At 35.1% G+C, this 16,766-nt stretch overlaps 1 protein-coding gene across 1 annotated transcript in view; it reads right to left on the minus strand.

The window, feature by feature from the left end:
* Positions 1-16,766, minus strand: part of PTH2R (parathyroid hormone 2 receptor) — a 104,264-nt gene that overhangs the window by 42,597 nt on the left and 44,901 nt on the right. Inside the window, exons 3-7 of the mRNA XM_060151316.1 lie at positions 13,232-13,342; positions 13,001-13,122; positions 4,784-4,881; positions 1,311-1,500; positions 226-379 (exon numbers count right to left, since the gene is read on the minus strand). Of these exons, the coding sequence (XP_060007299.1) occupies positions 226-379; positions 1,311-1,500; positions 4,784-4,881; positions 13,001-13,122; positions 13,232-13,342 (675 nt within the window). The remainder of the gene's footprint in view (positions 1-225; positions 380-1,310; positions 1,501-4,783; positions 4,882-13,000; positions 13,123-13,231; positions 13,343-16,766) is intronic.

Below are 16,766 nucleotides of genomic sequence, written 5' to 3' on the forward strand. Positions count from 1 at the left end.
AGAACACTAACCCTAAGTTAAAAGTGAAAAGTTTGTTACCACTGGGAGGATTATAGACTTGATCTTAATACATTTCCTGAATAATTAAAGAGAAAGAAAGGATAAAGATAGAATAGGGAGGGATTATTTTGGGAAAATGACAGAAAGAATGCTAATGACAGGCAAGACAGAAAGCCCTACAACCCATAATCCAGTTGAAAAGGAAAGGAGACAGAAATGCCTTACCCCAGCCTATCAAGGTGAAGCCCCACAGGTACTTGGTGTCCGAAAAGAATGCCACAAAGATTAAACTATGCAGATAGAGGCCTTCCACCAAGATCCAATAGTAGTTTGTAGCCAAGAAGTAAATAAACATCACAACAGCAATCTTGCACCCAATCTGTTACAAATAAACCAACATTGCACCATATTAGAATTCCTAATCGTACTGGTTCCAACATTAGACCACTAAAAAGCAGTTCCTCCATTTATTTTTTTATAATCTAATATCTCTTATACCTGGGAAGGCCAAGACTTTTGAAAGAGACCAGAACAAAGTTATTTTAACATAGCATTTCTAAGACTGCTGGCTTGATTCCATTTTTAAAATAAGATTTTTATTCCTTTAGGAGTTATAAGAAATCACTTTTCCTTAAGTTTTCTTGTTTATAAAAATACCTGATCATCAGAGAAAATTAGGAAAGTAAAGAAAAGCATAAAGAGGAAAACTTAACCATCATTCTACCATGAATTTATTTTATTCTGGTCTTTTTTATGCCCCAAAAGTTAATGGCTTAAAATGATAAACATTTAATATGTCTTATGAATCGATTGATTGGCTAGATGTTTCTGCTGATTTGGGCAAAGCTCAGCTAATCTTGGCTAGGCTCACTCATAGAGGTCTACCTGCAACTGACACACCATCACACCTACTTCATTCTAGTTCATTTAAAAAGTCACAAAGCCAATCCAGAATTAGAATCAGCAGAGACAACAACGATCTACAGGGCAAAGGGCAAAGATACCAACAGCATTAATTCACACCATCAATACAATCAATCTATTCTACCTAATTTCCAGATATATTGCTTCAATGGTGATAATGCTTCTCATTAACTGAATTATTGGGTGATTCTACTTACTAAATAACAACAGGACATTTAAGAGCAGAATCAAGTACCATGGAATCTTATTTGGGAACAAGTCTTTGAGGCTACAATAAAGGAACTAAATGCCCTGGGTTTTTAAATCCCAAGCTCCTGGTCTTGCAGGTGGGCTTTTTACTTTTGAAAGTGGTGAGCCATGCAAGGGCTCATGGTGAAAACACTTACATATTGTGATTTGTCCACAGGAGGCACTTCTATGGAACTCTGTAGGTCATCTTGCATTATCAGGGACTGCAGCTCCTTTACTCCTATGTGAGCATGGACCACTCTGTCCTTGACAAAGATGCTCGCAGCTCTCAGCATGAAAGACACAAATAAATGCATGTGGATATAGTTCCTAGTACACTGCAATCGTCTATGGAGAGAAAATATTCAGTATTTAGATTTGAATAAAATTAGAAATGGAGAAAGAAAATACATAAATGAGCTCAAACTCCTCCCAAAAAAGAAGAAATAAACCTGAACAAAGACAGAAACAATTGGGGTCAAAAACTAAAATGTAGCTTTTTGAGACTTAATTACAAATTTATCCTGATCAGCTACCATGGTTATCCAGATTATGCAGTGTTAAATATTATGCTACATTATACTATAGCATTACATTATACTATATATTAAGGTCATAAATAATCGATGGAGAACCACCTTGAACAGGGATAAGCCTTATTAAAACTGGAATGTTCACATTTTCAATATATTCTCTATATGAAAAAGTAAGATATTTTGATAGAATTACACAGTTTTATTTCCTAGGAATGTTAGAGAGAAAACAAGCTTCCTTTAATATAAAAAGCTTTGGAATTATAAAAGGATCTTAGACACAAGTTAAGTCAGTAACATACTCAGGAGTAGATATAGCAGCATCAACTAGTACAGAAAGGTAACTCCAAAAAAAAAAGATTTCTTTTAAGTTTGATTAAAACAAAATCAAAAACACCAGGAAAAGGGATGTATAATCTGGTCAAAAGGCCCAGCTCTACCATTGCTTGACTATGAAAAAAGCTGAGCTTTCGTGTACAATGAACACACTGATACTACGTCTCTTCCTGAAAAGACAAAGTACTCAAGTATAAGGAAGTAAGAAATGTTTTAATCCAGAAGAAAAAGAAGAAATGTTTTAATCCAGTAATATATTTTTATATTTCATAATCTAGAAAGAATCTACTGTTAAATACTCTGATAAACTATTATGTAAACTGAGGAATTATTACTTAGTCATTTGTATCCTCCTGAAATTTCATGTAACTCTTATTCTCATAAATATCTATCTATTATTTTGAACAACCACAGCTAACTTTGATGTAATGGAATGAACTCTGGATCCGAGTCAGAAGATGAAGGTTCTGTTTCCAGCTGGACCACCTATGACCTTGTGACTTTGAACACTGAGCTTCAGTTTCTTGTCTCTCAAATGAGATCATCCCTGCCAAGCCAACTTCACAAGGTTATTTTGAGGAACCCCTCTACAACCCCACAAATGTGATCGTGTTACCCTTCTATTTAAAAACTTCATTGGCTCCCTGTACACTACCTTATAAGACAAAATTCAAAGCCCTTGACGAGAGCCTGTAAAACCTAATGCTACAAAATCTAGTTTCTCCCTGGCCATTCCCATATGGCCACTCCTCCCTATGCATCAAATGCTGCATTCATATGGGACCCTTCTCTATTCCCTGTGTATACTCTGCTCCTTTGTGCCTCTGACCTTTGTACATTCTGTTCCCATCATTTGGAATGTGCCAAATTCCTTCTCATCATTCAGTATCAGCTCACACACCAGTTGTTCTGGGAAATCTCTCTCCCTTATCTTGTTAGTTTTAGACTAGTTCCTTAGTATTCCCAAAGCCCTTTATGAAACCTGCATTACAGTACTAATAATATTTTAATTGATAATCTTCTAATGTGTCAGTTTCTCTCAATGGTGTATATACTACTTTTCTGGTCTTCAACATATCTTAACTTGGCCTCCATCAATACCAAAAAGGGACTATCACATGATAGAGAAAAACGCTTGTTGAACCAATGGACTAGTAAATCAATAAAGCAAATGCTTTGGAAATATAAACTACACCACTATACCACTACTATATGAGAAACTGTTGGAAGTGGTTGGAATATTACAACTAGTCATTATTTATTAATTCAACAAACATTTACTGAGCACCAGGACATATCAAGTACTACTGAGAGTGCAGCAATGAGCAAACAGAAAAAAATAAATGCCTACTCTTGTGTGGCTTTACATTCTAGAGGGAGAGACAAAAAATAAAAAGATAAATAAGTAAAACATCAGATAATACATTAGACAGCTATAAATCAGAGGAGAAAAGTAAACTAGGAAATAGGTATGAGAAGTTTCAAGGAAGAGAGGATTGTAAGATAATAAGAAACAAAATATAAAATTTTTCTTTTAGTTATAGTTTCTGTTAATTTCTAAATCCTCTATTTCCATTTTCTAATGTATCATCTAACCTCACTCCTTCTTTTCCTGCATATAATTTAGCACTAAATTTTTTCAGTTGTACAATCTTAATTTAATATGTCTCAGAACTGTCCATTTCTATCCAATCCCCAAGGCCACTGCCCTAGGCCAGGCAACAGTCTTCTTGTCCTGATGACTCTACTTGCATCTTCCAAATGGGCTTCCTACCACCAGTTCACACTCCACCTTACAATGCACGTTCCATGTCACTCCTCTGCTTAAAATCCTTCATGGCTCCTCTCTGGCTCTTAGGGTGAAGTTCAGATTCCATATACAGGTCTCAATACCTTCCCAGGCTGCTTACCTCTCTAGCCTCAGTGTCCATCACCTGCCTACAGCAAAATTCTCAATTCTCAGATATTCCATGTTTTTTCTTGATCTAAACTTAGGTTTGGAACTCTCTCCTCAGTCTCCTCTTTTGGTTAAATTTTGTGTATACTCATGTGTCATTTGGGAAGTCTTCTCTCTTGTCCCTCCTCTGTCCTCCCAAATCACTATAAGCCACCTGAATCACAGCACTTCTCAAACTGTAAACTCATTGTTTTCTCAGCTATTTGTGTCATAAATCAGCTGCAAGCATCAGCCTATACACGTAGTTCACTCTTTTATCACCATATTGGCTTTCAAAATTCTGTGTTGACTTAGATTAAGTTGAATTGAATTAGACAAAAGTTTAAGTGGATAAAAATTAAACCACAGCAAAAGCAATAAATACTATTTATATATGATATCAAATCAATTAGAGACTATTTAAAATGAATTTCTGTCCTATGGCACCAAAATCACTTGGGAAAAGTGAAATAAGTCTTTACATCATGAGTGAAAATTTTTGTAACTCACTTGACAATAGTCTGCGTCACTTTGCAAAAATATACTACAATGCAGATCTATTGGCTTAATGGTTTCATACTGCTTTGATGCTTTAAGTTTTTAAACAAACAAACAACAAAGAAGAACCCTGAATTTTTCATCAAAAATAAATTGTCGAAGTCAAATAATTTTACACTATGAAGTCAAATAATTTTACACTAGGCTGAATTCAGAAACTTGTGTTTGGGAAAAGTATTTGGAGGTACAGATTATGAGAGGTCTGTGTCTTTGATGAATAAGAAACAGAACTACCCCTTCATGGAGAAAGTGACTGGGAATCACTCACCTGAAGTAACCAATGATGAGAATAGCCACAGCCAGAGATCCAAAGGAGACAGAGTAACCAATAGTGTACATGACATAGAGGCGTTCAAAGAATTCTTGCTGGAGGGCAACAGATTTAATCAGAAAAGCAGGTTTGAACAAATAATTTGATGTAGATAAACTTAAAAATCATGCTTTTAACCTCTTTAAAGATAGGCAACGTGTGACCACATTCGTATAATATACAGGTTATTTTTCTGGCCTTCCTTTTACTCCCTAAATTCAAGTCAGGGTTAAAGATATAATTAAAATATTTGGCATTTCTTCTTGCTTAAGTGAGGCCAAATTCAATGTTACAAAATTTACTTCATGTATTTTTACAGTGTTCATTTTAACTAACTGGAACTGTATATCTAACATGTGATATTTGGAGTAAATAAAACACATATTACAGACTATTTTAAAACTGGTAAAAAAAAATATGTCACTTTTGGAATATTAGTTCTAGTTTTCTTTAGCTTTTTTATTGAGCTGTAGTTTACATGAAACAAAATGTGCAGATTTAAAATGAGCAGTTTGATGGGTTTTGACAAACCAAGTTCGTTGTGCCACTTGCTAGTCAAAAATCCACCCACCATCCACCCCCAGGTAACTACTGTTCCAATTTCTGTCACCACAAATTGGCTTTATCTGTTCACGTACTTCATATATTTCTCAACTGTTCTTATATATCTTGGAATTATATAGTATATACTCTTTTTGTCAATATACTGTTTTGATATTCACTGATATTGTTGCATTAATCAATGGTTCATTCCTTTTTTTTGTATTTTAAAATAACTCTAGATTCAAAAGAAGTGGAAAAGATAGTAAAAAGGGTCCTATGTACCCTTCACGCAGTATCCTCCAATGCTTACATCTTACATAAGTTCACTAAAATATCAAACCAGGAATTTGGCATTGGTGCAGTTCATGTGTTTACAGTTTTGTGTCATTTTATTACATATGAAAATTTTTGTAACCTTCTCTGCAATCAAGATACAGAACTATTCCATCACCACAAAGATGTTCCTTGTGCTGTTTCCTTTACAGTCATACCTACCCTGTTCCTCTCCACCATCCTTATCACCTGCCAAACATTAATCTGTTTTCTATCTCGATAATTTTGTCATTTCATAAATGTTATAGAAATGAAATCATACAGAACATGATCTTTGAGATTGGTTTTTTTCACTCAGAGTAATAACCTCAAGATGCATTCAAGTTGTTACACATACCAAGTCTGTTCTTTTTTATTGCTGCATAGTACTGCATGGTATGCATGTGACCTACATATACCATATTTGAAAAGAGTTTCAAATTTTGTAGATAACATACAAAGTTGGGTCATGTTTTTTATAGACTTTCAATCTCTGTTAATTGGTATATTAAGACCATTTGCTTTTAATATAATATTGATATGTTAAGGCTAAGTCCATCATTTTATATTTTTATTTTCTGTTATGTTTTTCATTTCTGTGTTTTGCTTTTCCTGCCATCCCTGGTTACTTGAACATTTTGTAGAATTCCATTTTGATTTATATTTTTGTATAGTGCTTTCGGTGGTGTCTCTCGGTATTACATTATGTAGCTTAATGTGGAAGATTTGATCATTGAATTTTCACCTTTCTTCTATTCTAATTAAACATTGAAAAGTATAAATCTTTCTCTACACTCTGCTTTTGCTGTTTCCCACAATTTTTTATATATATTGAGCTTTCATATTTATTCAGTTCAAACTTTTGCCATTGGTCACATAATTTCCAACTATTTATGAATTGTATACATATTTTAATTTATTTTCAATTAATTCTTTTGTGGTCAGAGAACATACTCCATAAGATTTTAATCTTGAGATTTATTGAAACTTGCTTTATAGCCCAGCATATGTTCTATCTTGATAAAACTTTGGTGAGTACTTTAAAAGAATGTAAATTTTGCAGTTATTGTGAATACTAATCTATAAATGTCAATTTATTCAAATTGTTTGAAATATATTCTATAGAAGGTTTTGTCCAATTGTTCTATCAATTACTAAGAAAATGGCATTCTTTAAAATGTCAACATGCTGTAATTTGGTTATTTCTCCCTTTAGCTCTGACAAATTTTGCTTCATGTAATTTGGAGCTCCTAAATGCATGTATATTTAGGATTATTTCCTCTTGGTAAATTGATTCTTTATAATTTGAACTGTCCCTCCGTCTTGGTAATTACATTTATCTGTATCTTTATATTTAGAGTACATTTCTCAAAGACAGCAAACTACTGATTCATACTTTTATTATCCATTCTGACAACCTCTGCCTTTTAAGCGAAATGTTCAGTTCACTTACCTTGAATACAATCATTGCTATGGCTGGGTTTAAATCTAACATACAGGTATTTGCATTCTGAATGTCCTATCTCTTCTTTGTTCCTCTGTACCTACTTCCTTACCTTTTATTGGGGGGTAGGGGATGGGGAAATCAATCAAGTATTTCTTAGTATTTCACATGTGGGTTTGTCTTGTTTTGTTTTGGGGTGGGGGGCAGCTTAAGGGATCTTAGTTCCCTGACCAGGGGTTGAACCCTGGCCCTTGGCAGTGAAAGCTTGGAATCCTAACCACTGGAATGCCGGGGAATTCCCAAAACTTGTGTTATTTTTTAGCAGTTACTATAGAGACTTGGTTATGCATCTGAACTTATTAGAGCCTACATTTAAGTAATATTGAACTATTTCACCATATAAATAGAACTTTACAATCATGTACTCAATTTTGCTCCCCTAGCCTTTGTCCCTTTTAGATTTTGTTCTGCATAATTTATAAACCCCAATAAGAGGCTATTATGTTTGCTTTAAGCAGTCAACAAATTTTAAATGAATTAAATTATAGATAAACGATAGATATAAACATAGCAATAAATAAGGATAGGTATATAGTTTTGTTTATTATTTTAGTCTGCTATTTTTATCCACATATACACCTGTTCTGGTACTCCTCATGCCTTTCTGACAATCTATGCTTCCATCTGGTATATTTCTCTCCTGCCTAGAGAATTTTTTTGAGCATTTCTTATACTGAAAGGCTGATGAAGATAACCTGTCTCACATATTTTCTGTCTGAAAAATATCATTATTTTGCCTCTGTCTTAATGAACATTTTCACTTTAAAGATATCATTCCATTGTATTCTGGCCTCCACTGTTTATTACTAAAACACAGCATCTTTTTAGTTGTTGCTCTCCTGAGTATAATGTGCCCTTTTTCTCTCACTGCTTTTAAGATTTTCTTTTTACTTTGATTCACAGCAGTTTAACTATGATGTGTTTAAGTATGGTTTTCTTTTTATTTACCCTGCATAGGGTTTGCTGAATCTCTGGAACCTGTGGATTGATTTATTTCATCCACTTTAGAAAATTATGGGCTATTGCCTTCTCAGATATTTATTTTGTCCTATTCTTTCCCTCTCTCTTTACCTCTAATTTCACATATGTTAAGACAATTACATATTATCTCACAGTCTCAGATGGTTCTGTTTTTTTAATTTATTTTTTCTCCTAATGCTTCAGTTGGATAATTTTTACTGACCTCTCTTTAGGTTCACTGATCTTTATCATGCTGTGTCCAGTTTGCTATTGAGCATATCAAATAACTTCTTCATTTTTTAATTGAATATTTCAATTCTACAATTTCCTTTTTCTTTAAGTTTTCATTTCTCTGCTGATTTTCCCACCTGTTTTATGCACCTTTTTCACTAAATCATCTAACATATTTATAATAATTATCAAGTCCTCATCTGCAAATTACAACATCTGGATCATCTGTTTCTTCCTGCTTTTGTTTTTACTCTAGATTTTGGGTCCTTACCTTGTAATTTTTTATTACACTACAGGCATTGTAGGTAAAAGAAGAGTAAGGACTGGAGTATGTAATATTAACAGCCTGAAAAGGGCAGTCCTCTTCCTCTACCAGGCTTCTTGGGTTGGGAGGATGGATTACTTTGTTTTTAAACTGGGATTGGGTTTGCTGTAGTGCTTTGGTTTTTTTGTTTTTATGATTCCCTTTATCCTGATTTTAGGTTTTGAGAGCAGATTCGAGACTTTTCCTTCAGCAAATTGTGGGATCTGAGCACCAGCAGCCTCTAGTGGCCAGTATATGGGTTTTAGTCCATCTGACAGTTTTCCAAGCCACAGAAGGACTCTTTCTGCTTTTTGAACCATCCATCAGCTTTGGAGCTGCTGGAAATTTCACTTTGCTCTCCAGCTCTGCCCTGGGCTTTCTGCATCTCAGAAGATGTCACTCCATTATGCTGCTCTGCTCCAGTTCTCAGCTAGCCACTGCCTTGCTTTGGATGAAGACATCATGTGCCTAGGAAAGATCTTTCTCAGCTCTATTTTGTCAGGCTGCTGCCTTTCACTTAGTGAGATTTGTCATCTTGGGGGTCTGTCTCAGCTTTCCTGCCCTCCCCCTGGTCTATGAGCTGCAGCAGTCATGAACTTAAAGAGAGCCACAGATACCCCAAGAGATGTCTCTTAGCTCCTCTGTTCCATGCCATGCCTTCAGCTTACAACTCATTTTTATTGGAGTATAGTTGCTTTACAAGGTGTTAGTTTCTACTGTACAGCAAAGTGAATCAGCTATACATGTACACATATCCCCTTTTATTTGGATTTCCTTCACATTTAGGTCACCACAGAGCATTGAGTAGAGTTCCCTGAGCTATACAGTAGGTTGTCATTCATTATCTATTTTAGGACCTGAAACATTTTGATATTTTCTTTAGGTTAGAGTGACCTGGCTGAGATATATGCATATATACTTATAAATATGTGTCTGTTATATTATGTTGACATTACACTATATGATGCTACATTATTTATGTATAAAAATTCAAATTGGTAGTCAGTAACGTGATGCATGATTTTTTTCTTGGTTACCTATGAATGGCTACATCTCATCTCACTCTCATTCTGTGAGGGTCCTACGCACATCTTGGGAAATTTCTCTTGGCCCACCTGCTACACCCCAGCCTTTGGCACACTGGCTCTAGACACTCAATGAAGGCTTATGGGAAAGAATTGGATGATGGGTAATAGCTCACTGTGACTGGGGTTCATTCCTTGGAATTCTAAGCCCTTATTCCAGTCCTTGTCTGATAAAAGTTGTTTTAAAAGTCTGGTTCTTTTCTTTGTATCCCCTTCCATAGCCTGGTTGCTCCTCTTCTGGCGCAGAGCCAGGGATAAATGCAGCCATAGGTCTTTTCTCTCATAAGAAGGGCTTTCCCACTTCTGCAATTAGGTTCATTTAGATTTCTTGGCATCCTCAGCTTACTGATAGGTTTTTACAAATTATTAATTTTGCATCTTATTCAACTTATTGTTGCAACTTCCCACATCCTGACTTTGTCTCTTGTTTCTTTTTTAAAACATTTATTACATATTATTTTCTCTTAATAAAATGTTAAACTTTTTATAGAAAATATCTGGAAAATGTGTAAAATACAAAAAAGAGAAGGAAAAAAATTCCCTAATTCCCACCAAGCAAAAAGAAACACTGTATTTCATGTATTTCTTTTCACTCTATTTCTATGTTATCATTTCCTACTGTTTTGAATATTTGCATTCCCAATTTATATACAAGTTTATTATCTGATTTTTTTTTCCAGGTAACTGTATAACAAAGGAATTTCCCAAGACCACAAACTCTTTACACAAAATATATATTTGAGTTTATTTAACCATTTCTTCATTGGAAATTTAAATTCTTCAGAATATTCACTATAATAATTAATGGTTCAATGAATATTATTCCATTCAGTTCCCCCCACTTCAAATCTTTATGCTTGAATCTTAGAAGTATAATTATAAGATCAAAGGATATGACCCCCTTGAAATTTCTTAATATATATTGTTAAATTACTGTCCAAAAGTCCATATAACCTTTAGACATGAGATATATGGTAATTTCTACAGTATGCTACTATTTAAAATATCATACTCTAAAGAATTTAACAACCTCATGGCCCATCATAAGAGTTTTCTTGCTTTTTTTATTGAAAGTAATTAGCTCATTTTGTCAAGTCAATGATATGGAAATTATTTAAAGAACAAAACAATAGATGTTTTAAAAATCTTTACCTTATGTCCCCTATAAAGATGTGGCATTTATTCTAAATGCACTTTTTCATTTTTACCTTTTTTTATGCAAAAACTCTGATTATAACCATTAATAATTAATATCTCATAAGTAATATCATTTTGCCCTACACTATATCAAAACTTTAGAAGGTATCCAGTTTTCTTATTAAAAGATATTTATATTCTTAAGTTTTCTCAAGTTATTGCTTAAGGTTGTAAACAACAGAAAACACTCTTTATATTTTTGATTAAGGAGATAAAATTACTTATACTAACAAAATCAAATTTTTCAGTTAACTTTTAAATCATGTTTATATAAAATAGTATATATTTTGGGTATTTCACCATCCTTAGCTATTTTGATTCTTGGAATACATAGTAATTAAAAAGAATGGTTGTAATACTCTGAATAGAGTTAAGTGTAAATAAAATCATGATATAATTTAATGGCCATTTAAAAGCTGTGAAGACTTGCCCTTATCATCATTTAATGCACAAATTCATAGCAGAGTATACTAACTATTGTGAATGTTTATTTATATCAATGAAATTGAAATTATTTTGAAGTAGTTTATATTAACACATTGTTGGCTTTGGTTCCATTGTAGAGTACATAATTGTCTCCTCACATTGACTAATTTTATCTAAGAAGCATGTCAACAATGAAATACAAAACTGAGGTCTTTTGGCAATTTACTAAAGAGTCATTAAGGTGGTAGTGCTTTGTGCTAGAAAAAAAGTTAAGAAAAGAAGTTCTGACTATTAATGCAAAATCAAACAGGGACTTCCCTGGCAGTCCAGTGGGTAAGACTCGCACTGCCAATGCAGGGGGCGTGGGTTTGATCCCTGGTCAGGGAATTAAGATCCGACATGCCGCTCAGCACAGCCAAAAAAAAATAAATCAAACGAAGAAAACTCCAACTTACCACTTCTGCCACTGCTCTCCCTCCCTCCCCACCAAAAAATAAATATCATCAAGTATAAAGAAAAATGTCTAATGTTAGGAGAGTTATGTATTATGACTGTTCTTAGGATCCTCATAAAATCATTTATACATCAACTTACCATGTTCATTCCTAGCATCATATGCTTATAGCATCATGCATTTTACTGACGAGGTCTGCGTGATAGGAATTTAGGCATAACTTTTAATCCACCAATAACCTAAAAGTAACTATCTAGAAGTTTTTGAAATTTACATATGATTACCATACCGGAAACAGCACTGACCCTGCCATGATCCAGCTGTGTCACTTTGACCAACACTTAACTTTTGGTTCTGAATTGACTCACACGTGTAAAATTAAGGTATTGTGTGAGAAGACCTATAAGACACCCCTTGCTCCTCTTTAATTCTGAAACTCTAATCTTTCATATACTAATGAAATCACCTGCTGGCAAATCTTATGATATGGAAAATACATCTCAAAAATACAAAGTTCCTGCAGGAATAGAGTGAGATGAGATGTAGCCATTCATAGGTAACCAAGAAAAAAATCATGCATCATGTTGCTGATTACCAATTTGAATTTTTATACATAAATAATGTAGCATCATATAGTGTAATGTCAACATAATATAACACAACAGACACATATTTATAAGTATATATGCATATATCTCAGCCAGGTCACTCTAACCTAAAGAAAATATCAAAATGTTTCAGGTCCTAAAATAGATAATGAATGACAACCTACTGTATAGCTCAGGGAACTCTACTCAATGCTCTGTGGTGACCTAAATGGGAAGGAAATCCAAATAAGAGGGGATATATGTACATGTATAGCTGATTCACTTTGCTGTACAGTAGAAACTAACACCTTGTAAAGCAACCATACTCCAATAAAAATTAACTTTTAAAAAATAAAATAAAATACTAACTTCTTAAAACAGGAAAAAAAAAATGTTTCAGATCCTAGACCTTTCCTTAACTAGGTATCTGAAAAGATTCCAAACTTGCTTTTACCTTTTTTGATCTTTGTGTCATATAATATAAGGATTTTTATAATAGTGGTTGACAATCAAGAATTGTATAAAGACTTTTGCTTTCCCTTAGGGGTTCACAAATACAAAGATACCATTACCTTTCCTATGCTGATATCTGGCTGCAGAAAGCGAAGGCAGTCTGAATAATTAGCCCATGTTTTATTTAAACTGTGCATAAAATCCCATGTTCCATTGGGGTTACAGTGTCGGAAAGCAACTCCTGTGAAGACATGAAGAAAAACACTGAGACTGCTCAGTTCTTGTAGAGTCCATTATAAAAAATATATATATTTCTATTCCAAATTAATCATTTCAGAAAAATTCAATACCTTTATGATTGAAGTCATAAATATAAGGAGGGCATGGGACAGCCAACATTTTCCCCACTGTTCCTCTAGGCCAACAGATGAGTCCATCCCATTCTGGGAAACAATTTCCCTCTGATAAGGAAAAAAATTAAAAAGCAAATAAACAAAGATGCAGTTAGAAGCAGAGAATGAATGCATTCAAAAGACAAAATTTCAGGTCACTGCCTATGTAAAACACAGGCACAGTAAAACAAATCGGTAGTTTTGGAAACTAGAATGGGGTAGATATGATGCAAATACCCCAAAACTCATCCACCTAGCCTCATCAAAGGCCCATTGACAGGAACATTTGATTTGCATAAATTAAACATATTTTAGTGACTCCAATATATATGAGTTATAGCAATTAATATATAAGAAAGACACAGACCTACTAGAGAATAGACTTGAGGATATGGGGAGGGGGAAGGGTAAGCTGTGACAAAGTGAGAGAGTGGCATGGACATATATACACTACCAAACGTAAAATAGATAGCTAGTGGGAAGCAGCCGCATAGCACAGGGAGATCAGCTCGGTGGTTTGTGACCACCTAGAGGGGAGGGATAGGGAGGGTGGGAGGGAGACACAAGAGGGAAGAGATATGGGAACATATGTATATGTATAACTGATTCACTTTGTTATAAAGCAGAAACTAACACACCATTGTAAAGCAATTATACTGCAATAAAGATATTTTAAAAAAAGAAACATCAGAATTCATTGAGAACAATTTCTTTTTTATTAATTTTTATTGGAGTATAGTTGCTTTACAATGTTGTGTTAGTTTCTGCTGTACAGCAAAGTGAATCAGCTACACATATATGTATATCCCCTTTTTTTAGACTTCCTTCCCATTTTGGTCACCACAGAGCACTGAGTAGAGTTCCCTGTGCTGTACAGTAGGTTCTCATTAGTTATCTATCAGATAATATCGCTTATACATGGAATCTAGAAAAAGGGTACAAATGAACTTATTTGCAAAGCAGAAATAGAGACACAGATGTAGAGAACAAACGTATGGATACTAAGGGGGGAAGGGGGCGGGGTGGGATGAATCGGGAGATAAGAACAATTTCTGTTCGTAAACGTCTATCATAGTTGTAGCTACATTTTTTACCCTAGACTTTTTTTTAATTGCTGTTAAAACATGTGACACATGAAATAGATTGAGCTTCACAGGTAAGCTCCAAGATTTGGGTTTGCCCTTTTACCAATTACTAGTAATTTCTTTGAGTCTCACACTCATCTTACACAAAATTCTCAGAAACTCTACTCTCCTCGAGATGAATCCAGAACCTTATTACTTCTCACAATGTCCACTGTCAAACCCCTGGTCCAAGCTACCACATCTCCAGACTGAATTACTGCAATGGCCCCCAATGGATCTTCTTGATTCCATTCTTGCTCTCCTCTCATTTATTCTTCATGCAATAGCCCCAAATCCTCCAAAGGCTTCCCATCTCACTCTGAGCAGAAGCCGAGTCTTTTCAAGGCCTAATGGCCCCTCAGGATCTTCTCTCTCCCCTGGCTTATTCCCCACTCACCCACCCCAGCCCATACTCCTTATCCCCTTTCCTACTATAGTTTTCACCTGAGCTCTCATCACCTTCCACTATTAAGGGTTATTTTATTATCATTTTCTTAAACCATAGGATTTAAGGAGCTTGAGGGTGAGGAATTTTGTCTGTTTTTTTAAATTAATTTTTATTGGAATACAGCTGCTTTACAATGCTGTGACAGCTTCTACTGTACAGCAAAGTGAATCAGCTATACATATACATATATCCCCTCTTGTTTGGATTTCATTCCCATTTAGGTCACCACAGAGCACTGAGTAGAGTTCCCTGTGCTATATTGTAGGTTCTTATTAGTTACCTATTTTATACATAGTATCAATAGTGTATATATGTCAATCCCAATCTCCCAATTCATCCCACCCCCGCTTCCCCCTTGGTATCCATATGTTTGTTCTCTACGTCTGTGTCTCCATTTCTGCTTTGCAAATAAGATCATCTATATCATTTTTCTAGGTGCCACATATATGCATTAATATATGATATTTTTTTCTCTTTCTGGCTTACTTCACTCTGTATGACAGTCTCTAGGTCCATCCACATCTCTACAAATGGCCCAATTTCATTCCTTTTTATGGCTGAGTAATATCCCATTGTGTATAATGTACCACATCTTCTCTATCCATTCTTTTGTTGATGGACATTTAGTTTGCTTCCTTGTCCTGGCTATTGTAAACAGTGCTGCAATGAACATTGTGGTACATGACTCTTTTTCAATTATGGTTTTCTCTCAGTATATGCCCAGGAGGAGGATTGCTGGGTCATATGGTAATTCTATTTTCAGTTTTTTAAGGAACCTCCATACTGTTCTCCATAGTGGCTGCACCAATTTACATTCCCACCAACAGTGCAAGAGGGTTCCCTTTTCTCCACACCCTCTCCAGCATTTGTTGTTTGTAGATTTTCTGATGATGCCCATTCTAACTGGTGTGAGGTGATACCTCATTGTAGTTTTGATTTGCATTTCTCTAATGATTAGTGATGTTGAGCATCTTTTCATGTGCCTCTTGGCCATCTGTATGTCTTCTTTGGAGAAATGTCTATTTAGGTCTTCCACCCATTTTTTGATTGGGTTGCTTGTTTTTTTGGTATTGAGCTACATGAACTATTTGTATATTTTGGAGATTAATCCTTTGTCAGTTGGTTCCTTTGCAAATATTTTCTCCTGCCTTGTTTCATGCATTTGCCACTCTGTTTTTCAGGACTTGCTTCCATTAGTTGTGTATGAAACTTTCAAGAAGAGAGCCTATCAGCCATGTCATATTCCAACTTACCCAAAAGAGACTATTTTTCATGAGTGCTGTATTCATTTTCCATTGCTTCCATAACAAATTAGCACAAACTTAGCAGCTTCAAATACCCCAAATTTATTATCTCACTCTTTCTGTAGGTCAGAAGTCCGGTGAGCTCAGCCAGACCTCTGCTTATAGATTCACAAGGCTGAATCAAGGGCTGGGCAGCACTGTGATCCTTTCTGAGGCTCTGGGGGAAAATCCATTTCCTTACTCCTTCCAGTTGTTGGTAGAATTTACTTTCTTGTAGTGATAAGACTGAGGTTCCCATCTCCTTCCTGGCTGTCAGCTGAGGGCTATTCCCAACTTCTGAAAGCCACTTGCATTCCGTGGCTCATGGCCCCCTTCCTCCATCTTCAAAGTCAGCAAGGGAGGTCAAGTCCTTCTCACATTTCAAGTCTCTCTTCCATTCTTTTTTTCCATTACTGACTATTCCGCCTTCCTCTTTCACTTTTAAGAACCCATGTGATTACATTAGTCCCATCCAAATAATCCAGAATAATCTTCCTATTTTAAGGTCCACAACCTTAATTCCATCTGCAATGCCCTTTTGCCCTGTAATATAACATACACAGGCAGAACACCAGATATTAGGGTTTGGACATCTTTGAGGGGACATTATTCTGCTACCACAAGTACCATTACAGCTC

The sequence above is a fragment of the Lagenorhynchus albirostris genome, chromosome 6 (assembly GCF_949774975.1).
Source record: "Lagenorhynchus albirostris chromosome 6, mLagAlb1.1, whole genome shotgun sequence".
NCBI classification, from domain to species: Eukaryota; Metazoa; Chordata; class Mammalia; order Artiodactyla; family Delphinidae; genus Lagenorhynchus; species Lagenorhynchus albirostris.